Source organism: Malurus melanocephalus, unplaced genomic scaffold (genome assembly GCF_030028575.1).
Source record: "Malurus melanocephalus ecotype Western Australia unplaced genomic scaffold, MMel_1.1 scaffold_30, whole genome shotgun sequence".
NCBI classification, from domain to species: domain Eukaryota; kingdom Metazoa; phylum Chordata; class Aves; order Passeriformes; family Maluridae; genus Malurus; species Malurus melanocephalus.
The window spans coordinates 3,555,002-3,578,027 of record NW_026623262.1 but is presented as its reverse complement, the minus strand read 5'-3'; the positions used below and the strand labels follow the sequence as shown (position 1 = coordinate 3,578,027).

The window sequence follows — 23,026 nt, the reverse complement described above, 5'->3', positions numbered from 1 at the left end:
TTSCTTAGCAAGTCAGATCAGGTCTTGGGGAAACAAATTCCCCAATAGTTAATAATTGAAGCTAAGTACAATAAATCCACACCACATCAAAATTTGTGAATGCCTCAATGTAATTTTGGAATTGTGTGTTAGTCTTTAATTGAGAGGGAAAGGATGCTTTTAGTGTACTAACATTMTGGTATGGGTTTTTCTTTAGGAAGCACTTGAGTGCGATCAGTTGCAGCTTAACTTCCCCACCATCCCATTGTAATGAGGCTCAAGGTTTCTCTGTTTTTCTGACAAAAGATGGTGACTAYATAAAACATATGAAATTGAAGCCTTTTATTATTTATTATTTACAGCATCTTCTGATAATGAGTAGCATGGGCYAAAGAACATCAGTCAGAGCAGAGGGAATAACTTCTTAATACCCATGCTATGTGTGGAGCCCCACTGTTGGTGAACACATTCAGTTTTAAATAGCTGTATTGTGTGAGTGTACTCCTGCAGCCTAGTTAGAGCATTGCTGATGGTCTGGGATCCTTCTGACAGTCAGGAAACTCAAAGATCTCACAAATTTTTTGCCACAGATCGTAACAGTGAAACATCACACATTTTAAAATGTGACTTTCCCACATTGYATACAATGGTATAATGATACTTTTTTATGCATTTAAGGTGGAAAATTTATCAGTATTTGATACAATAAGAACAAATAGTTTGATATATCTATGTCTATCTCTGTAAGTATAGTCAATAGTTCTCATAGAGATTGCATAGTCMTACCTTTCCCAGTGCCATCGTGGGGACACTTTTACAAAATCTATCTTTTCTTTTTCCCACACTAGGTCAGACGTTGCTATATTGTACAATGATCGTTCTGTTCTTGAAAATCATCATGTAAGTGCTGCTTACAGACTCATGCAGGAAGAGGAGATGAACATCCTGGCCAATCTAAACAAAGATGACTGGCGGTAAGACTTGCTGTGACATTCAAAAATACTTCCACCAGGCCTTCCCTGTGGAGTCTATTTTAAGAGYTCAGATTACAGGAAGCTGACACTGGAAAGAGTAATGGATATTTAGAGCCAAGGGAAGGCTGCTGTGGTGGTAAGAAGTGCTGTTTTGGAGGCTCCAGATAATTTTCCAGGTGAGGTTGTGCATTTCTGAGGCTCAGTGCTGGACTGTGTGGACAACGTTTCAGGTGAAACAGCTCTTTAGGAAAACCACAATTCTGCCTGAGCTMGGTTGCCTTTGTCCAACATAACCAGTGGGTTGAAATCACGGAGCAGAATCACACTCTGCTGCCAGCTTGAGCACTACTGCCCCCCCCCAGATTTCAGCACAGTCACATCTTGATAAAGCATTAAAATGAATTATGTGGACAGTCCAAAAATAATAAAGGCCCCAAAGCGCTACAGAAGTATCTTCTTTTTCTTCTTATTTTAGTGTAATTCCTGAAGAATATTTGGCTAGCTGAAAGAATAAGTATTGTAATTGATATGTAACAAATTATAAGACCTGTAAGGTTAAAATTAACAAGTGTTAGATTAAGACTATCTTGGCTATTAAAAAGGAAATGTTATCTTTGTATGTCTTTGATGGATACATATTGCATTTAAAATAYTAGTCTTCTGTGTGTTTCTGTAAACATAGATGTTATTCAGCTGCCCTAAAAAACCACTTTRCAAACAGGTGGACTGTGAAGCTCAGAGAGATACGTTCTACTTCCAGGAAAGTCTTGCACTGTGAATGATGTGAATATCAAAGCTAAACTCTGATTTATTTGTATTTTCACAAAACCATGCATTTATGAAGGAATTTGTGAATGTCAGATCAAATTCTGYTGTGGTGTATATTTCCAGATGAAGGACTGTTTTACATGGTAGATTYACATGATTTTACTTATTTGCATGATGAGAACATCCCTAAATAAAACATYTATTGGTTGCAAGTATGCTGGCAAGTCTAGTATTGAATGCAAGTCTTCTGGCCMTTTTGGGTTTCAATTATTTTTCTGTTTCTTTTTTCAAAACAAAATACCTTGTTTGTTTTTTTTTTTTTAATTTATTACAAAGTCAATGAGGAAGCATACGGTTTTTAATTCTCTTAAAAGAATTCTTCTCAAAGAATACTCAATTGGATTTAGTTATCAGAATATTTGTGTTGTACATTTAGCTCTGAAGCAAGTTCTCCAGAAGTAAATTGTAAACTTCATTGRTAACTGTCTACACACCTAGATTTTYAATGCCAACATGACCCAGCCTTGCTCTTTCTGAAGCTATTTTGGGCCTAATATGTTTGTGTGACCCTATTTTTGCTTGTCCTAATTAATGATGTGGAGAAACTGATTGTGCCAGTAGACAGCCATCAGCAATTCATATTCCATCTTTTCATTTTAGAGGGAAAACGATTTTCAAATCTTCAGACATGTAGCCTTGAGTATGCTTTTTTGAAGCGGTATTGTTTCATATTGTGTCCTACCAGAGAATGCTTCCAAGTAGAAAGGGGCTGATCTTCAGTTGAATTTCCATTCAGGAGTGTTCCAAGGATGGCTTGAAAACACTTGTGTGCATCCCCAGTCCTGGCTTCTTCATTACCGGAGACCACCATAAATCAGTATAGTCTGAGAACCCCTGCAGCATCGTGCAGTGACTCCAGCTGACAGAAATCTGACTGCCAGCTGGTACAGTTTATCCCTGTCATTCCCTTTTGTTATGCCACTGAGGAAAAGAGTAATAAGATAAAAATCAAATGTTTGCCAGTGGAAAGAGGAACCTGTGKTTTCCAGGTTGTGATGTTCACATGTACTGCTCCGGTGGACTGYAAACAGAATAAAGGGGGAATGTGATAGGCTCTCTTCACATTTCCGAAGAACACTTTCCTCTGCACAGAATCTTTGGTCAGATATTACCACAGTTCTTTTTCCAGATCAGTTGTGGACTGTTTTCCCTAACTATTATTGCACTTTATTTCTCTGTAGTTTTTGAACCTGTGACATTAAACTACCACGTTCTTTTGGAGCTTGCTCAAACACACACTGGCTCTGTTTACTCTTCCTTTTCAACCTCTTCTCACTGTAACCCAATTATGTTTTCCTAGAAGATCTTATTTTTAGTTTTGCAACTTTTRTTTGTATAGAGTGGCTACACAGATTGTATTATTTGCAGCCAGTTTGAAACTGGTGGGATTTGACAACCAGAGAAAAGTAGAATTTTTCATCTCTTTTTTGGCATATTTAGTACAATGTAGAAGAAATGTATGAATTAGCTAATAAGCTCAAGAAACAAAACTAGGACATTCACTTCTGTGTTTTGTCACTTAGCAATTACAGTCTGTACTTTCAGGCAAGCAATAAATTCCAAAGTGCCGGTCTGTGCCAACCTGCACAACCTGTTGCAGTGTGATACTTCAATTTAGAGGGTCAGTCATGGAAATGACAGATTCCTGGTATTCATTTCTAATATCCAGAAATTCCTGTTACCCTGTCAATTCATTGGGGCAATGATGGATCTGGTAGCCACTCAGTGGAAGCTCTTCAATATCCTTATTACTTGAGTGCGTTTCTTGGATCTGTACTGGAATTCATGCTGCTAAACTAACAGTTTTGAAGTTTGCACTGAATCAAGTTGGCAGTAAATTGAAGTGATAATCTGTTCAACTTTGTAATGTACTTCCTGGCACTGATTAATTTCTTTGCTGCTGTCTTGTCTCTTTTCTTTAGTTGCAGCAATTTAATTTTTCAAAAATTTAACACTGCTGACTGTTTAAACTGAGGTTCTGCTAATTATTCCAGCAAGATGAAGCAAAATGACTGCAAATTACTTTATAGTATTCAATTTTCTCTTCTGCATGTTAACRTTAAGAAGATAAATGTACTAATAAATTCGCAGCTTCAATTAAGTTTAAAATTAGGCTTCTGGTCTGAGCGAGGGGACGCTGTCAGCATTCTTAGGAAGACAGGACAATGTGACAGGACAGTGCTACACTGTTTGATCCTTTTTCAGATGTTGGTGGTAAGAATTAGGTTTTTTTTCTGCTGCCATGACAATACAAATAAACTAACAGTGGGGTTTTACTTCTCTGTGTGTGTCTTGTGTAGTAGAGGTGAGGTGTCCTGTGAGTAGGAGTGGACTTATTTCTGATTGCTTTTGGAAGTGTAGTCATTGAAAGTTCCTAAGAAAATCTCCCATACAAAGGAGATGTGATAATTATTTCAGTCTTACAAACAACAGAGTTTAATAATGCAGAGCCCTCATTTTTCTTGTAGTSTTAGCTGGTTTTATTGTTTGTTTTGCTTTTATTTTTTTAATGGGTTTGACTGTGTTTGAAGGGTACAGTTTCAAAGAAATGTGGAGGAGGAACAGTTGGGATGCAAAATAATTAGTATCTTATTATGAGRTCATATAAGGTAAGGCATTTTCTAAACACAAGTTGCTATGGCTTCATATTATTGAGTAGAAATGAGGGCATTGAGTCTTTATCCAGTTACAATAAAGCAAATCAGGAATAAATACAGAAAAATTACTGACAAATATCTGCTTAARTAAGTAATTAATTTGGATCAAAAGCAATCTTGATAGTCTTTATTTAAAAGTATTCCAAYAGCCCTAAAGAAAACTGCAAATTAYCTCTTYAAAACTTAGTCCTTTGAAAAAATTGAGTATTTTTTTATTTACTTAAATCAAAGGTATGAATACGATATGAAAGATCAGTGAGAATGACTAAAGTAGAATTTTACTGTTGTGTTTGACATTTGGACTCCTTAAGATTGGGGGTGTGCCCAATGTATGTATTATGTACCATATATCTTCATATCATGGAGTTATATGGTATGTAGTRAAAGGTTTCATGTGGTGAATTGTTCCCCATGTGCATATAAGCAGCACTTGTCCTCCTAAGCCATTTAAAAAGCATGGAAATAAAGACCCCCTGGACTCCTGCATGGTCCATACATGATCCTTCTGCATCAAGGAGACAGAATTTTCTGGTTGTTGACAAAACTAATTTCATATTCATGATCAGAATTAATACACTTTCTTGCATGATTCATGTTTTATTGGTTTCATATGGATTTAATAGAAAGCTGATGGACAAGCCAACATCTCTGACCATAATACCAAGACAGAGGTAAATTATTAATCCCAAACTCGTTCTGATTCATTGAATAGGTATTATGATATTTKTGAGATGAAAGGTAGTTTGTCATAATGATGGTATAATGTTGATGGTATTTCAGATGTAATAGTTCTTGATCATCTGAGCATTTCCTCTCACTCTTCTGAGTGTTTCCACAGCCTTCTTTCTAGGTCTAGTGTTATGCACACTCTTTGCTAATATGAGGGCAKTAAATCCTCTTGTGTGGTGGTAAGCCCAGAGAACAACTTGTTTTTTGAATACTCTGCTGCTGGAAAAATAAGGAATGGCTTATAATGGGYGAGAGAACTGCATGTAATATTAGTTTATGCACTAGGAAATAGAATTTACAAAACAGATTGACTCTGAAATAATGATTGCAGAGTACATTTTTGGAGGTACATTGCTTCCACAGAATCCCTTTAGGATACAATGTTCAAGTTGTTAATAATTCATTTAAATGCTTTAAAAACATAATAAAACCCATGATGTTTTGAAAGTTATAAATTAACAAATACTGCTTAAAAAATGTACCGTACATAGAATAAATGAATTTTAATGAGTCATTTTGCTTTTAATTATTCTTAGGGAGCTGCGTAGCTTGGTCATTGAGATGGTCTTGTCTACAGATATGTCGGGTCATTTTCAGCAAATTAAAACAATGCGACACACTCTGCAGCAGGCACAGGGGTAGGTTGTTTTCCATTCTCTTTGTTATCTGTGGTCGTTCAAWGAGCTCTTATGCAAGAAAAGAATTTAAATAGTTGCTTTTGTTTTGAGATAATTGGAGCATGTCCTTGAATTGACAGGGTAGACAAAGCCAAAGCCATGTCTTTGATTCTACATGCAGCAGACATAAGCCATCCAGCAAAATCCTGGGAACTGCACTACCGGTGGACCATGGCCCTGATGGAAGAATTTTTTCGACAGGTGCCATTTTTAAAATCCTTTAATAAATCTAGTCCAAGAAGCAATGGTTACATGATGAAATATTTTCTTAAGTCTACCAGCAAGGTTGCCGTTGGTTGTGTTTGACAAGCATAGTCTGTAGCATATAKTCTTTATTCTTCATACATATCACTGACATTAATTCAACTTTTATGTGTGTGAATAAGACAAAATGGTTATAGCTCTCTATCTATTTCAGCTGATACCAGGATTCTGAGTGTTGTAAAGGGTTTTTTTTTCCCTTTCAATTATAATATAACTTGTCAAGCTGTTTTCATTCTGTAGACAGAGATTTATATATGCTTTGAATTAGAAAGAAGCACTAGAAGGGTAGGATGAGAGAAAATAGGAAGAATTCATGTTCAGAAAAGAAGGCAGAAAGTTGTCTCCATTCCACATTTCAGAAAGCCCTTCTATTTCTTTTCCATACTAGTATTTTCCATGCATCTGCCACATGGATCTGAAGGTGTTGCTTTGATKACAGCCTGATCCAAAGCTAGAGGTTAGACAGTGCCATCCTCTTAATGCTGTAGCCACACATCCTAAACCAAAAATGAAGACACACCTTTGTGAAAGTCTTTTCATTTCTGTGAGGTACTGAATTCCAAGAGAAAACCCAGTAGATGGTGTCACTGTTGCTATTTTTTCAGTCACCTCAGCAGGTGACACAAAAAACGTTTCTCCAGAGGAAAAATACTCTCCCTGTAGTCAAWATTTATGACCATTCACACTGTCAGCATAACAGCTAGTGAAGTACAATTAATAATCAAAATCCAATTTAAGTATGACAGCTTTTAGAGTTATCCACAGATTTTAAAAAGGGGTAATACAGATCAGGGAACAGTGTATGTCTTGCTCAACTTGTCTTAATTTTGCTATATGTTGACATTTTCAAATTACACTGGAAAAAGGGACCAGAGAATAAAACAGACAGTATGTTAAACCATGAGGTTGTTAGACCCATCTGCCCTATAAGGTTCCTGATCAGTTGCTGGAAATTCTTCATGTGAATTCTCAGTATGGAGCACCAGGGCATCCTTTTCTGTGGGCACTACACTGGGGAGAGCTGGTGCCTTCATCTAAATAATGAATGGACTGAGTTTTGTAGAAATAATTAGTAGAGTCATGAGCTTGTGTCTGTTTCTGTCAATGGAAATTATGAGGATTTTGAACTTGAGAGCAAGAAAGAGGAGCAGATTGCCCAAGAAAAAAGGTCATAAAATGACCAACTGTAAAAACATTTTAGACACAGAGAGACAGACTAGACAGGGCCCATGTGACAGTGAGGCAATGTGTCCAGCCAAGTGGAGGTAGCATTAGCAGTAAACGATACCCCACTGGTCACTGAATGCATAGGACCAGCTGATGTTTTAGTTATTCCTTTATCCATTCATTACATGAAGTAATTGGATCCCAGAGAAGCTGCTTGAGAAGGCATTTAACAATAGAACAAATAAAAATTTATGTGTGTGTGCAACTGAGCAGAATAAAATATGAAATTCTTCCAGGCTGCAGAGGATATATTAGAAATGGAATATCTCTTCACATGCACTGCTAAGGACAGCCTGTGTGGAGTAGCTCCAGCACTTTTAAAGTAACAGCACACACATAAATGCRCAGAGCAGTGCTGACACAGTAGGTCTCCCACTTCCTAAATGCACTGGCTTGTTGTGCATCCTCTGRTCTGTTGATCTGATGAGGCTGTGGATAGAAATCTCCAGGATTTCCAAATCTGTGCCAGCCAAGATGAAGTAGTCCAAATGTATATAAAACCACTTAATCCCTCCTCTTCTTTTCTTTGAAGAGTAATTCAGCTGCTTCTAGTGCCTTACAGAAAAAGTTGAGTCTGAAATAGCTGATTCAAATSCAATGCTTTCACTGGCAGTTTTCAAAGTAATGAGCACCAGCAAAAAAATGATCATTCACCTTGACAAAAACTTTGTTATATGCAGCWAATGGTTAAAGTATACACTAGTCCTAACTTCAGGAAGAATGTCAAACAACACTTTAAGTCTAAAAACAATTGCAGAAAATACATTATAATACCAAGGGAAATCTGAGTTACTTGTTTAAAATGGAAATAAAGTCACTCATCTCAAATCCTTAAAAGTAAAGAAATATAAGTTACTCAAAGAGGTATTACAGCTCCTATAGCACTCTACTCTCAGACTGAATAGATCCAAAGACACTAGCAGAGTTAAAAGTGAGTTCAGGACCCAGAAAAAGGATTTTTTTACTGTTCTGAACGGTATCTTGTTTTAAAATCTCATCAGATTCTAATGATTTGTTTAAATATCAGTGCTGTGTCCATTACTACAATTTACAGTAGACTTAGACTTAAATGACACTGAAGTATTCATTACTACTATATTGACTGCAAAGGAGCTCATAATTGGGGTAAAGAGACACTTGAAAACAAAAAAAAAAATTCAAACTCATCCATTTTTAGTGTGGAATTTTCTCTTAACACCTAGTGAAGAGAAGATTRCAAAATTAATATTACTTTAGAAATCCTGTATCCAGCTATGGCTCAGATAGTTAGAACTACCCCAGTTTATAAGATATTACAAGCTGRCTCCTCTGTTTACATACAGATGTCACTCCCACTGCTTCTAGTAGCAAGTATTCACGTGTTTTTCCACACTCTGAGTTGAAATTGTTAACACTTGCACATAGATTTTAATGGCCATAGTGATAAATCTCTCCACTTTCACATGAAATGCAATCTGCGAGCTGCATCTGTTCCTGTGGCTGGATTGGTTTTATTGCATTTATGGTTCTAAACCTTTCCCAAATATAGTTCAATGAAMCATGATAAAAAGACTTAAGAAGATTCACACTGCCCCCTTCATCCGTTGGTTTCTGATGAGCTCTTTGAGAAAATGGGATGTTCATGTAGTGCTCCCTGCTGAAGGATCGTGACAGCACTCTCCAGGACAGATATATAGGTTTATTTCATTTGCACTAGGTTTTCCTGTATCTGTGTCAGTGCTGCTGGCAGCCAGGTTTGTCCAGTGACACAAATTACAACCTCCTTTGAAAGATGTCCCTTCAGGGTTGGTATTTTGTGCCACTAGGGTTTCTTTTGGAGGTTTTGCAAATCAGTTGGTCTACCATCCTGAAAAKGGAGATACACCCTCCTGCCTGCTAAGACTGTTGCAACAAAAAAAACCTCTTCTAATYTGCTAATTGCTGAAAAACTTTCAGACCTAGGTTGAACAAATTGTCCTTGCAATGAAACTGTGTTTGTGCTTTTTGTGGCTTCAGCATCAGAGACATGTCTGGTAGTGAGAACAARTTCAGGTCAGTTCTTACCCTTGACCTGAGTAAATCTATTGCAGAATTTTTACATTTTGGATGAACCAATGTAATARAGGGAAACCTTCAGTATTTGGCATACTATTGCAAACATGTCTAAGCATCTCTAGTCCCATTACATCTGGGATCAGTAGAACTAAACTGTGARTATTAAAGGATTTCATAGATTTTAAATCTCATTGGCAGATGTCTTGCTGTAGAGGAGAACTTGATTGCAGTAAGTTTCTTTGCATTAAAATTGCAAAAAGTAAGTTAGAATTTAGACTCTTAATCAAAATTTGGAGATTAGAAGTTCTGCCTCTGTTTTGTTTTTATTTAGGAATAAATAATAATAAAATATAATTATTAATAAAGTGATCTGTCAAATAAATGCTAAGAATATTCAGAATCCTTTGTCTCTTTGTCCCTCTGTTAAATATATGGTTATAATATTAAACATTGTTGTTTGCAGGGAGACAAGGAGGCTGCTTTAGGTCTTCAATTTTCCCCACTTTGTGACCGCAAGTCCACTTTGGTAGCTCAGTCCCAAATAGGTAATGACAAGCTCTGTTTTTCTTTTTCTTGTCTGTGTAGGAGCATGTAAATTCACAAGGACATTTCATATACCCATCTTGAATTTTAAATGTTCAAAATTCCAGTATATAGAAGGTGCTTCTTTGCACCTGTCTCTTCACCAAATTCTTGCTTTCGCAGCAGAATGGTGCTGGTCTCAAAAACACATGATGTCATTTCACTGTATGTGATGCCAAGGAGGAGTAGGAGAGGGGTTAACCAAGGTACTGGAAATGAGCCCAGCTTGTGCTGTACACAGTTTAGAGTCTGGCAGATCTTGTCCTCAAACTGCTTATCTCTTGCTCAAGAACTCACAGGTCTGTCTCTATTACAATCTGAAAGTACCACTTTATAGATGCATCTCAGCTTAAAGCTAATTAATACATCAGATCTCTGGACTGCAATTAAACCTGTCAGTGTTTCAGGGTCAAACTACACCAGGTAAAGCTTCCCTGGGTTGACAGGGACTACTGCATTCTGTCACTCCACATATCCTTTMTTCCAGTTCACTGGGAGTTTGGAGGCAATATGCTTAAGCATCATACCTACAGCAGGAGAGAAGCTGGATCCTAGACTAAATCACTGTTACTCACTTTCATGCTGTGTTGCATGGTTAGAGCATGAAGACATTTGGAAATCCATTGCTAGCTCATGTTTAACATATTTTTTTTCTGTTAAGTGCTCAGTAGAGAATAATGCTTCATTCTCTCCCTGTGTCATTCCATACTGTGATGAGCACTTTAGAATGTAAAAGACATTGTTCAGAGCTGACATCTCAGAGCTGTGGGATGAATGCTGTCTCCTAAGGATATTACTTGTTCTCTTCACTGATTTGACAGGACCTTCCTACACACTGTGAAATAACACTTTACCTCCAAAGAATAATAAACAGCAATTTGAAATATTAACTCCTTGGCAAGAAGCTSCGAATAGTAAAAGAGACAGCATGACTTGTAGCGCTCTGGCTCAACAGTAGCTTCCCTTCTATTCAATAATTAATACCCATTTCAAATGGTAGGTGTGTTCTGCAGTGCATAAAATTTGCAAGAAAAAGGAATGAAAAGCTGTAATTATTAATATCTAGTTATATCTATCCAGCTTCAGGTGTTTTTTGTTTCAGTTATGCTTTTTTTCTTCAAGATTACACTGGCAGAATCTAGTCTATTGAATTGGGACTACAGTTAGAAAGTCAGCCTYTTAGCAAGTATTTATTTTTAGATTTGAGACTTGTGGAAATGTAAAACCTGATTTTCTCTCTTTTTTCTTCTTTAGGTTTCATTGATTTCATAGTAGAACCAACATTTTCTCTTCTTACTGATTCAATGGAGAAAATTGTTATGCCTCTTATAGAGGAAGCGACAAAATCTGAAAGTCCTGCATTTGGGACCCCCGGGTATGAATACACTGCTTTGTTATTGAGCTAACATCAGCTCACATAATAATCACAATAATGTCATTCTCAGAGTTATCGCAGTAATTTGAATTTGGAGAGGTAGCAAACAGCTGTGCAGTATTGCCACCCTGTGGGACTACATGGTGTTTGCAATGTGCTRTTTTACCCCATTGACTGAACAACTGTGCATGTAAAAGGGCAAAACCCCAATAATGATCAGTATAAACACATATAAGTCATTAAAATGATTTCTACAAATATTTTAATATAGTCTTTGCAATAGGCTGTTGAAATTCCTGTACCTATAAGGCAAACTAGCAATGACTCTTCTCTGAGTCCTTGCTGAAAGTATTGTTGAATAATTTACAAAATTAAATTACAAATACTGTCTCTGTTATCACATTTTTATTTCATTTCAAAACTGTAATTTGAGCTTTCACTGAGGTTACTAAAAGACTCTTAACTCTCCAAGGCAATTTTTCATTTGCTGGGCATTAGTTAGATTTTAGTAACATAAGGGTGAACCTAGCTCTTTCCTATATTTTGGTTACTAGAAGTTACTAGAAGTAGGTATTCATGGTGTTCTTAGTGTTTGGGGAACAGTGCTAAACTAAGGTATTACTCACAGAAAATTCATGTACATACTCCTTCACAAATSAGTGATTAGCAGCTGCCAATGATTAGCAGCTTCTGGCTTCACTTTTATTTGATGGTCATGACTGAATGGTGAATGAAAAAAACTCTCATGATCCAGCAAAACTTTCTCGTGTGAGATGGAGGATAAAGGGATTTTTAATTTGCATGGAATCAAGCACCACACTTATGAGGAGAGTGGAAAGCCTAGAGCATGATACAGAGAAGTCTGGGCCAGAGAACTGCACACACACTACTGAGTGGGCCATGAGATGGTGCCTGGAAAACATYAGAATTATAGTCTGTTCTTTCCATGGTATCCCATTCAGCTTCTCTGGAGCACATGGAAATCATGGTTAGCTCTTCCTGTGAAATTCTTGTTGGTATGTTCACTGCAGCTATTTTCTGGATTATAGAAACCCATTTTTATGCATATTAGCATTTGTCTGTGGTACCAGTGAGACAAAACATGCAGCACAGTTGAGTAAACACCTGAAGACAGGAACACCTGCACAAGGTTGGAAATTGGTCTTATTTTTTAATTCCAAGGAAAAAAGAGCATTCATTCTTTTTTCCCCAGCATGCACATACACATGTGAATAATTTGACTTCTACTTTTCTTGGATGTAAAGTAGCTGCAGTCTCTATTTAATGGATTTTAAAGCCACTATCTTAAACCCTGCTTTGACTACACTGGAGGTTTGTAGCCTGAAGAGACTTTTCAGCTCAGGCAAAACTTACCTGTCATATACTTCATGTCTTCCTTTTTTTTTTTAAATCAGTCAAAAGATAATAATCAGATGTTTTTCCTGTGAGACCCAARGATACCATCCACTGTTTAAAAACACAGCTAAGAATCTGTTTCAAAATGGCTGTGTAAACATTCTTTCAAGAATTGGATTACAAGTAATGTGTTCCACTTTTTTTTCAAGAATTTCCTAGAAAATTGTCAGCAAGAAATCTTCTACCTTATGCACACTCTGGTAAAAACTATTATTTCAAGTTAGGTCCTGAGCAACTTGATTCAGATGAACTGTGAGTGTGTTGTTAAAATTGCCTGACTATGTTCATAATTTGGTTTTTTTTCCCCCTTGTGCAGCCAAAATAGTTTGGGAGCAGTAAGCAATGCTGAAGTGCAAAGACGACCTGGGTTCAAAAGTACRGGTGATGGAGGGACTCACACAGAAAATTCTCTAGCAACTGTAGACCTCAGGAGCTTCAAGGACAACTTGATGAAGATCATTCAAGCAAACAAAGAAAGATGGAAAGAATTAGCAGCAGAAGGTATGATGTATTAAGGTGGAATGTTTTTACAGGTTGCTCCCTGAGATCTCACCTACTTTCATTTTTTAATTTCTATCAACCTGTAAAAATGCACAGTTGTCTTGTATTCATATATTTTATGTCTTAATGTTTGTTTAGATGCTCCTGTTTTGCTCTCAGGAGGTCTAAAGAGGTGTAGGTGGTGAGGGGATGAGAGTGAATCTTTTAGCCTGCAGAGTAAGGCTCTGTGCTGCACTTACCTTTAGAGGTCTGGTTTAGAAATGTGCATTCTTGCTCATTTAATTGTAACTGATACTGACATCTGCTTTAAATGCCAAAATCAACAATTCAAAGTAGTGTGTGCTGCCACAGTTCTTCAGAAACATAGAAGTTGTACTTTGCTATTAGAAATGCTATTTGTTCCCCACTGTATGGAACAAAATTCCATATTGCAGGCTTCTTGGGACTATGCTGTAGGCAATTATTTAAATGACCCAGTGGATCTAAAGATTTGGGCAATCACTGCATGCATTAGGCCCAAACAAGGCAAAAAGTGACTCTTCATTTGCCAGCAGATAGTTGATAAAGCCAAACCTGCATCGTGCATCTCAGTGCTGAAGCCATACCTGAGAATTGTCTGGAGTTACACTTACCTGAGTGAAATGCTTTGTGATGATTGTTGAAAAGAATTTATAGCTTTGATCCAGGCCAGTGAATGCCATTTGGGAATATTTTGTGYAGTCTATGCTATTTCCTAGTGAGTACCTGGAATATTTCAGCATAGCAGTTTACTGCAGTTTACTGGTCTTGCWGTACATGACCTGATACTGACAGCTGGGAATGATATCCTGGAACCCAGTGCCTGCCTTGCTTTTCATCCCATCATCCAAATCAACTTCTTTATTCTCAAAGAGGTGTCAGACAAGACAGAAAAACAGTGCTGAACAGTAATGAAATCTAATTTACTGCTAAATTGCAAATGAATATCCTCATTTGGAGGATATTAAGAATACATCTTTTGTGACAAAGATTTGAGTCAGGTGGAAGGGGCAGCTCAGGGGAGGATTCCATTGATATTGTCCCTTCTKCATGAGCAGCTTTGTGTAACCAATTGCTTCTTTTGGTGTTGCCCAACCAATACTGGCTGGTCAAAAGGACAAAACTGCTAATTTGCAGTGGTCAGTAATGATACAGGTCCATCAGAGTGCCCAAGGTCACTTAACTATAGCCTRCAGAAATCAAGCAGCCCTGAGCTAGTGACATGAAATGTGCAATAATTTCAATGTGGAATAATGCAGAACTTGTTTTCTGGAAATTTGGCATTTCCAGTTACRTAGAACTAGCCAGTTTGATTCTGGTACATCAGCTTTGGGGTATGTTGTTTTGGAGGTGTGCCCTGCTATCAAAGAGCRCTGTTTCCCCTTCACTCCCAGTGCTTTGTTGTGATCTATGAATTCCTGGTATATTTAGCCCAGTTTTACTGGACTCTTGACAGGCAATGAAAACACAAAGCTACTTGCAGCAAAAGATTTAAAAATTAGTTTGGGTAAGATTGCAGTCAGTATTAATGTGAGGCCCAGCTAAATCCAGGAAACCCTGGGCATGCTTTGCTCTCTGACAAGCACAGATGTTAATGTTCAAGGCTCCATGGACTTTGCTGAGATTGTGGTTGTCCTAATCTTCTTTTCTTGTACCAACTAGACTAATGAAGWATGTCAAAGTACTACCTGAACGGAATTATGGAATTGCAGTAAAACTTACATTAGGGAAGCTAATGGCTAAGTGGAAATAGCTGGGGTTAAGGCCAGAGCCTGGTGAACAGTATTGTCTCTGTGTGATTGTGGCTGAAACTGTTTTTTTGAATCACTGTGTGAGGAAGAGATTTATAGAAATCTGCTCCCATAAAGAGGCTGCTTGCAGCAATGTCTGCAGTTGACTGGAGCATGGCATAGAGACCCTCAGGATGCCTGAGTTGTCTGTAGAGGAAACCTTGTAAATAATGCAAATACTTTTGAGTACACATTTCTGTTTTGTTAGTAAATAGATAGTAAGGGGTKCTTTTATTTACAGCTGTGAGGTGGATTATATAGATTTTGTGGAAGTTGTATTTTCCATTCATTTGGAATGGAATATCTGGGTCTATAGTCCATATGGGGGCCCTAAGGACTGCTGTAAAAGTGGTTTTTTGCTAAGTAAAAATAGCCTTCTATAGAGCACTATCTGAGGTGGCACTTTGTCACTTAATGGGAGAGGGAGCCTTCTTCATCTGGTCCAGTACATCTGCTCTGAACTATATCCTGCAAAGGCTTAATCAGGATCCTGAAAATCCTAAATGAGACTGTGCAAAATGAATATCTAGTAAAGAATAAAACATATTGCAGTACATCTCACTTCCACTTGAAATTCTTTTAATATAAACCAAGTTTGACTTAGCTCGTGAGTGAATWATCTGAGCCCTTGAACTTCCGATGTTCATTCCCATCCCGTCTGGATCTCACACTACCTTCTCTGACTCCATGCTTGGTGAAAAATCTTTAGGCTATTTTGGGTGTATGTATAGAGTTGTGTTTTATTCATGTGTTAATAGGAGCATATAGTGAGAGGTGTCAGAGACAGATCAGTGCCAGGTGAAAGAAGTGCTRTCATTGTTCCTAGCTAGATGATTTATGACAAGTCACAAATTGCTGAGTGCACTGAGGAGCTCACACGTGTGAGAACCATGCTGTGGTAGTAAACAGGCTGGCTGTGAGTGTGGATCTTCAAACACACTTCCTGCGAGCTGACTATGACAAACAGAGCTTGTGCTGCTAAAGGAACCATCTGCATTCTTGTCAATGGGCTCTGCAAACACCAGATATTGTTCCCAGTTTAGTTCACAGGCTCAGGAGAAGCTGTTTCTATAAATTGTAGTACTACAGATGCACAAGGAATGTAGAAAGGAAATTAGCAACATTCCTTGTAATTTGCTGAGAATGACCTGAACTCATTCCAGCTTCTCACCTTCTCAGGGTAAGGCTACTCTTGTGGCACTGGCTGGGAGATAGCTAAGCTAGAGCAAGGACTCCCTTAGCAAGGGGAGGAGAAGAAGATGGGCTGACTCCTGTGCCACACAGTCCAGAGCAAAAGGCTTATTCTCACTGACAGTGCTGCTGCCAGGGGAGCTTTCCTGGAGATGCTGGAGCTCCCTCTCCCTGAAAAGATCATTGCCRTTGAGACTCGATTGGGAGCAAGCAGCTTGTGTAAGGAACAGCAGAGTGCTTTGTGKTTGGAAAAGTCTGTGTTAGTAAGGAAAGTGTTTATCCACCTGGGCAGCTGTTTGAGAGCTTCCTGAACAGAAGGCTCAGTAAATAGGATGGCTCCACTTTGCTAAAAAGGCCATGTCGTGTATAATTGATGCAAGGGAGCTCAGTGCTCTATAGCCTAAGGGTCTTCAACCTTTCACCACGGGAGAATTAGAGGAATGTTTCTCAGGCCTTTCAGGGAATGCTGTTAACAGGGAATTACCATAATGATCAAACATCTGGAATTCTAATTTGAAAGCCTTGATGTTTAATTAATATTCCAAGCCCCAATCACCTGATACTCTGTCTTTGTTCAACTCAACACAGTGATAAAGATACTATTCCATCCTGTGCTTTTTTCAACACATATTGTTGATGGCTGCTGCTGTTTGCAATTACTGTTGTAGCAAATGGACACTAAATGTGCTCAGATGTATCTGAGAGGTTCTTTCATTACAGACCATGTGTTCTAAGTGGATTTTAAAGTCTGAAAGTTATTGTCCTACTGTGAAATATATAAGAAACACAAAAATTGTGGGGAAAGATTTAACTATTCATGTAAGATCCTTCATGGTGCACTTCTTAGAACACAGAGAATTGTAATGCAATTATTTAATATTTTAAAAATACAATGTTTATTCCTTTATTCCTGCTTAGTTTGTTCTATAAAAATGTTGTAAAGATTTACTGATAAAGTTGGTCAGTGCTTGCAAGCTCAGATACTCTTAACAGAATGTAAGGGTATGGGCTAGTAATCATGCTTACTGATTTACATCCTTTCATCTCTTCACTGTAAATACAGTTGCAGACATGAAAAAGTATAGTTGTTTTCTGTTTATAGTGAACAGAAAGAGGCATAAACAGTCCAGGACACTCACCTGAGGTCATATAATAACATGAGGGAATGYAGGACAACACAAAAGGTCCAGCTACCAATCAAAAGGGCCCATCTTCAGGATTATACRACAGCAATTGTATTACAAACTTGTTGTCTTCATTTGATGCTTATGTAACTCTTCTAAAGAATGAAGTCTCACTGGACTAATTTTGCATTATTTGTATGGAAATACTTCAGTGACAAATGCCCTCATCTTATAGACAAATGTCCTTTGGCAGTGCACTGGGCTGCATGGCTGAGTAGTTTAGGGCCTGGGGTGACTGACCCCATCAAGGTGGGGTGAGAAATATGTGAGGCTGAATGACTCTCTCACGCTGGCCTCTGTTTAATTTTGGTAGCAAAAATGAGACAAAATAACAACGATTGCATCTTTGGAGTAGAGATCAGCTTTTTTTTTTCTCCCCCAGGGGCAGCAATTTTGAATAAAAAATGTCTCTTCTGAAAGACCTTTGCATGGTACCTGCAGGCCCCCCTAGGGCACTTTCAGTTCTGCATACTTCYAGTCACAATAACCACAGGGTTCAGTTCCACTTTGTCTGAAAGATTTTCTCTGCAGACTCACTGACAAGAAGAGAGTAGCAGCTGCTGAAATGTGAAAATCTGAGAGTGATGATCTGATAGCATGTTAATGTGGCTTAGCAGCCGCTCGGAAGGGCGGGCAGTGGGAGGATGTGTGTGACAGTCGCAGAAGCTGACTGACAGTTTGGCACATGAAATCTACCCTAATGGACGGTTTTAATCTGCTGGAAAAAAATCAATTCAAGAGGCTAAAGGAGTTCCATCTAGTATCAGTGACAGTGATTTTAATTGCAGTGCTAAAATGCTTAGGTCATARGCAGTTTTTGAGCTAATTCAGAAATGTGTTAAGTGGGAAAATGAGAAATTTTCAGCATGGTCTGAGTAAGTGTGAGGAGTRGGTTGAGCTAAAAGTAGGAAGGTATTGGCAATACCTGGTGGATAACTGACCTAGTAATGGAGCCTGGTTTATATTTTCCTGGAGTTCACTTCAGAGAGCTGGCCCATCTCTACACATGACAGTCTRCATCACTTAATACACTTTTTCCCTCTTGTAGGCTCCCAGTAGTGTGTCCCTTCCATTCCCTGTCCCAAAAATTCCAGCATTTGAGCCCCTGTGCTTACAGCTGAACAACAAAAGAGAAGTRAAAGGCAGAGGTGGCAACCCTAGGAAACCATAAACTCACAAATTATTTTTAAACAAATACTTAAGTGAAACTTAAGTTAATTTAGTCTTTCCTACTTTTTCTATATGACATAATTCTCTAATATTAAGTGCCACTGGATTACATGGTTTGCAGTGGTTTTATATACTCCTCTAACTGTGATGAAATTTGTGTGAGGAGTTGAAAGTGGAAGGAATAAATATCTAACTAACTCTGTGGGTTACTGCAACATTTTCTTGGGTTTGAAAATGGCAGATTGTTTGGAGAGAATCATGTTTGTTTGGGAACTTTTGGACATGACTTTAAACATACTTGGTAATTCCAGAGGCACCAGGATCAGTCCTCTCCTTCTCTGCAAAATTTTGATGCTTTGTCCTGATGTTTTCATTTTCTCTTTAAAATGGCTGATGTGAGAACATGTCTTCTAGAAAAGTGCTTTTCCTTCCCATGTTATCCTGGTTTCTGTCTGTTGTCACTGCTTTCTGGAATTTTGTTTTACAGTAATAAAAAAAAAAAGGCAGACAAACCAAGAAATCAAAGTAGGTCATAGTGCACACAGAGATTCCATAACACCCAGCAGCACTCTTCATAGCAGAGTCCTCAAATAATTTAATTCTTAGTGAAGAATAACAGATGTCTTCTCTAATTCTGTAGTTTTCTAATTGTTAAAACTTCCTAAAATTGTTAAAACATCATGTCTTTCTGTAAGGGTAAAGARCTGTAGCTTATTTTCAAGACAACCAAGAGAAATAGCAATGTGATTCAGCAGRTATTTGTTTTACTGGGGTTTACAGTCACTGCCATTAAGTTTGAGATGCCAGCTTGCACATGGCTTTTGTGTTTTTTCCTCTCCATTCCAGTTAAGATAAGACATGCTCAAGTGATTACAGCAGTTGCTGTAAATAGGAAGGTGATTTATGAGCCCTGTACTGTGCAGGACATAGTGGTTGAATGCTCTTTTTCATACTACGAGGAGAGGTGAGGAAAAAGAAAGTTGATGGACATTTGAGAAAGTTGATGGACAGAAGAGGAAGTTCCAAAATGTAGCAAAGCTCCCTCCCCACTTGGCCCATGCCCTGAAAGCGTTGCTGCRTATCTGGGCAGTAGCAATTAGGGCTGCTGGAAAGCATTACTGCAGTTGGTAAAACAGGCCCCACAGGGCTTCTGGGGTACTTTGGGGACACCACAGAGTCCTAGAGCACAGGGCTAGAGATTGAATCTTGTGACAGTTTGTGTTTCATGGACAGTTTAGTCCTTCATCAGACTGACAGGGATTCAGGGCTCCCATTCACTCCAGCAAACAATAAAAAATAAAGAACTGAAGAATTCAATTAAATTCTCCCAGTTAAGCAAACAAAATACCGAATGAAAAACCCTGGTGATTTAATGAACAAAGAGTATAATCTGATGAAAAGAGGGAGGAGAGAAGTTGCCTTCACTAGTTAACATGTTTTCTGCAAATGCAAAMTTACTGAGTACCAGAATTTTTCAGCTATTCTTAAATTTGGCTATTGCCTGCCAAGTTCTTCCATTTTTCTAAACAMAATATTGCATTAGAATTATTTTGCCAACAGCTCAGGCTGAACACAAGGGAAGAAAGACACCACTTGTATCATATTAATGTGTMAAATGCTGTTCCTTCTCATAAAGGACTGTGATTTAAGGCAGGATTACAGAAACGCAGAGGAGAGGGATAAGCTTGAGTCACCCCTAACAGACCAGTTAGAAGAAGCCATTTATTTTATAGAGGAATTCACACAAATTTTGCTGAATAACACTTGGATTCTTGTAAAGAAAACAAACCAAACAGTTGAAAAATGCATAAACAGGCCTGGTTCCTGGCACTTTTGCCAGGTTAAAGCAGAGAGAGCAAAACCAGTGGCAACAATAACACTTGCCCTCTCTATTGCAGAACTGCTTTTCCCGGTCCTGTGGTGCTAAACACGCCTGCAGCAGGATGTGCTCCCATCCTTCTGGTTACTGTTTGATGATACTCCTTGCTCAGTATTATGGCCAAACAAGAGGTACATATGAGACCAGAAACAGGACCAGCTGCAGCAGTGCCACCAGGAGCAGAATCTGACCCACATTAAACACACTGGGCACTCCCCCATGCAGAAAGTGATGTTCACAGTGTTCCTGTGTTCAGCTCTAGCTGTCACTACTCTGAAATCAAAAAATTGTGGCATATACTTCYCATCTAATTCACCTATTTTGTTCCCTCTTTGTAGACGAACTTGTGAAAAGTGTTGGTGAACAGGAAAAAGACCAAAGCAGAAATTCCACAGATGCACAGTTACAGGAAGAGGCACCAAGGATACAAAATGAGAGTAGTCAGGGAAGTGATGGCACAGCCTGCCCTCCCAGATCCATCGTCCTACAAGTAGCCTCTCTCGACACTCCCCTGAGTGATGAATCCAGCTCAGAAAAATGCACTCACTCTGATCCGAACCAGAAAGATCTCAGCGATGCCCAGCAGGAGACACAGAGCACAGACCCACTGAATGGTAATGCTTCATCACAGAGCACCAGCCAGTCTCATGAAGCTGTCCAGGGTGAAGCTGCAGCGGTGTCTGGTGTCTCCCTGTCAAACACCAATAATGTGAAATACTGAAGTGAGGGGTTGTACAAACCACCAGCACAGGACAGTTTCTTCAGGCTTGTGTGAAAGCGGTGGTGTCCTGAAACTATCAAAGAGAAGCCTAGAAACAAATATCAGCTTCTTGATATCAGCTATTTGGGATCTACTAGAAAATTCTTTAGAGAATATATTTTAGTTGAACTTGGAGAATGTCTTTAGACAATTTAAAGATATGGTATTTCCAATTAAATAACCATTTATTATTAGAGAATGAGGTAAACTTTCAAAGCAGAACTATCTCACATTTTCTCTTTGAATAAGTAATTACACTATTAATAGTCATTCCCCTTAGTTTAAGCACATAATATGATTATTATTTTGTAAACCACATGGTTTGTACCAAATGTTGTGTGAATCTAAGAGTTAAGCTTAAGTAGATGGAATTTGGCACTATAGTGGTCATGGGCCTGTGTGGTTCTCTCAATTAGGAGGAGCAGTCTCTTGGCTGTAGCTGCAGGAGTGGAGCAGCCAGGAAATCGCTAAGATGTCAGAATATGTTTTTAGAGTGCAATTATTTTATCACAAGATGGCCATATCTGGTATCTGTGATTGCAACACAGTGTGAAGGGCAACGTGTCCAAGCAATGAGGAATAGATGTTTYCAAAGGAAGAAAAAGGTGCTGTCCATCTTTGTTTYATTTTCCGAGTTTGCTYATAGYTAGAGCAAGCTTTGAGGCATTAGGATAGTAAGAATAATCAAGGCATACAATGACACTTCCTTTCCTCACTTTTACTTAAAATGCTWAACTCATGAATGCTTTAATGACAGTAAGCCTTGCAATATTGTGCCAGAAGTATGGCATTGTCTGAGCAGCAACATTGAAGTGCTTCTAATGTGTAGCTTAGACATGAGTATATGACTTGGCATATTTCTCAAAAAAGCTTTTTATGGAGAACTCCTACTTACTCTAGATTTCCACATTCCACGGCTCCATGCTTTAATTGTTGACAGGTTTTATTCATCAGAAACAACAGATGGTTAATTTAGGGCCCTAAATCAAAATATTTACACTAAAATTGTTTTCATAGCATTTGAAGTTGTCCAATAACTGACATTATTATCTTTTGACATGTATTTTTACACCAGGTTTGTATTAAAGCTCAACTTAAAATTAAAGTGCCTTAGTCCTTAAAATTTAAGTTCCTTAGAGGAATGCAGTAGGAAAAGCTGCATCTTTTATCTTACATCTTTTTATATTGCATTTTTTATCCTGCAGAAGGCGGGTGTGGTGTAGCTGTACTTGTGGGTCTTTAGGTGGCTGATCAACAAAAGTGATGTTTGAGAGATCAGATAYAGCTCAGCATACAGTTAGTTCACTSTGTTRCACTGTCATTCCACCTTTCCAACGAGAACAGAGATTTCTTTCCTTAGAAAATGCTAATCTCATTTGTTTACTAAGGCAGGAAATTTTCTAGAGAATGCCTGATAGTTTAAAACTTCAAACAGCAAAATTTGTGAGATGGGTAAGAAGCCATTAAGTTTTTAGCAATGTATTTGCACCTCTGTTGATGTCCAGTGGATCCAGAGAGGGCTCTTTTAACCAAGGCCTGACATTGTCAATGGAATGTTGCTTCAAGCAAGCAGAAGGTAGCAAACACATGATCTTACATTATTTCCCTGATCCGCAAATAAGATTCATTTGACTATTCTAAGAGACACCATACACCTGTCAGGACATTATTAGCTCTCTCCATGCTAGACTTCTTTACTTCTGTACTTTCTGTACTGAAGATGGGGGATGGAAGGTGCAGGTGATGTCCTAGGTGCATGCTGACTCCTGGGGTGGAGAAGTGAACACCTGT

General features: G+C 38.3%; 1 protein-coding gene across 4 annotated transcripts in view; it reads left to right on the top strand.

Annotated features, from left to right (window-relative positions):
• Nucleotides 1-23,026, top strand: part of PDE1A (phosphodiesterase 1A) — a 125,488-nt gene that overhangs the window by 96,155 nt on the left and 6,307 nt on the right. For 3 of the 4 annotated variants that reach the window (XM_057363751.1, XM_057363753.1, XM_057363752.1), the window contains exons 8-14: nt 828-953; nt 5,704-5,805; nt 5,925-6,045; nt 9,833-9,914; nt 11,206-11,326; nt 13,059-13,243; nt 20,814-21,089. In XM_057363751.1, coding sequence (XP_057219734.1) covers nt 828-953; nt 5,704-5,805; nt 5,925-6,045; nt 9,833-9,914; nt 11,206-11,326; nt 13,059-13,243; nt 20,814-21,089 — 1,013 coding nt within the window. The remainder of the gene's footprint in view (nt 1-827; nt 954-5,703; nt 5,806-5,924; nt 6,046-9,832; nt 9,915-11,205; nt 11,327-13,058; nt 13,244-20,813; nt 21,090-23,026) is intronic. The other variant, XM_057363754.1, reaches the window with a different exon arrangement.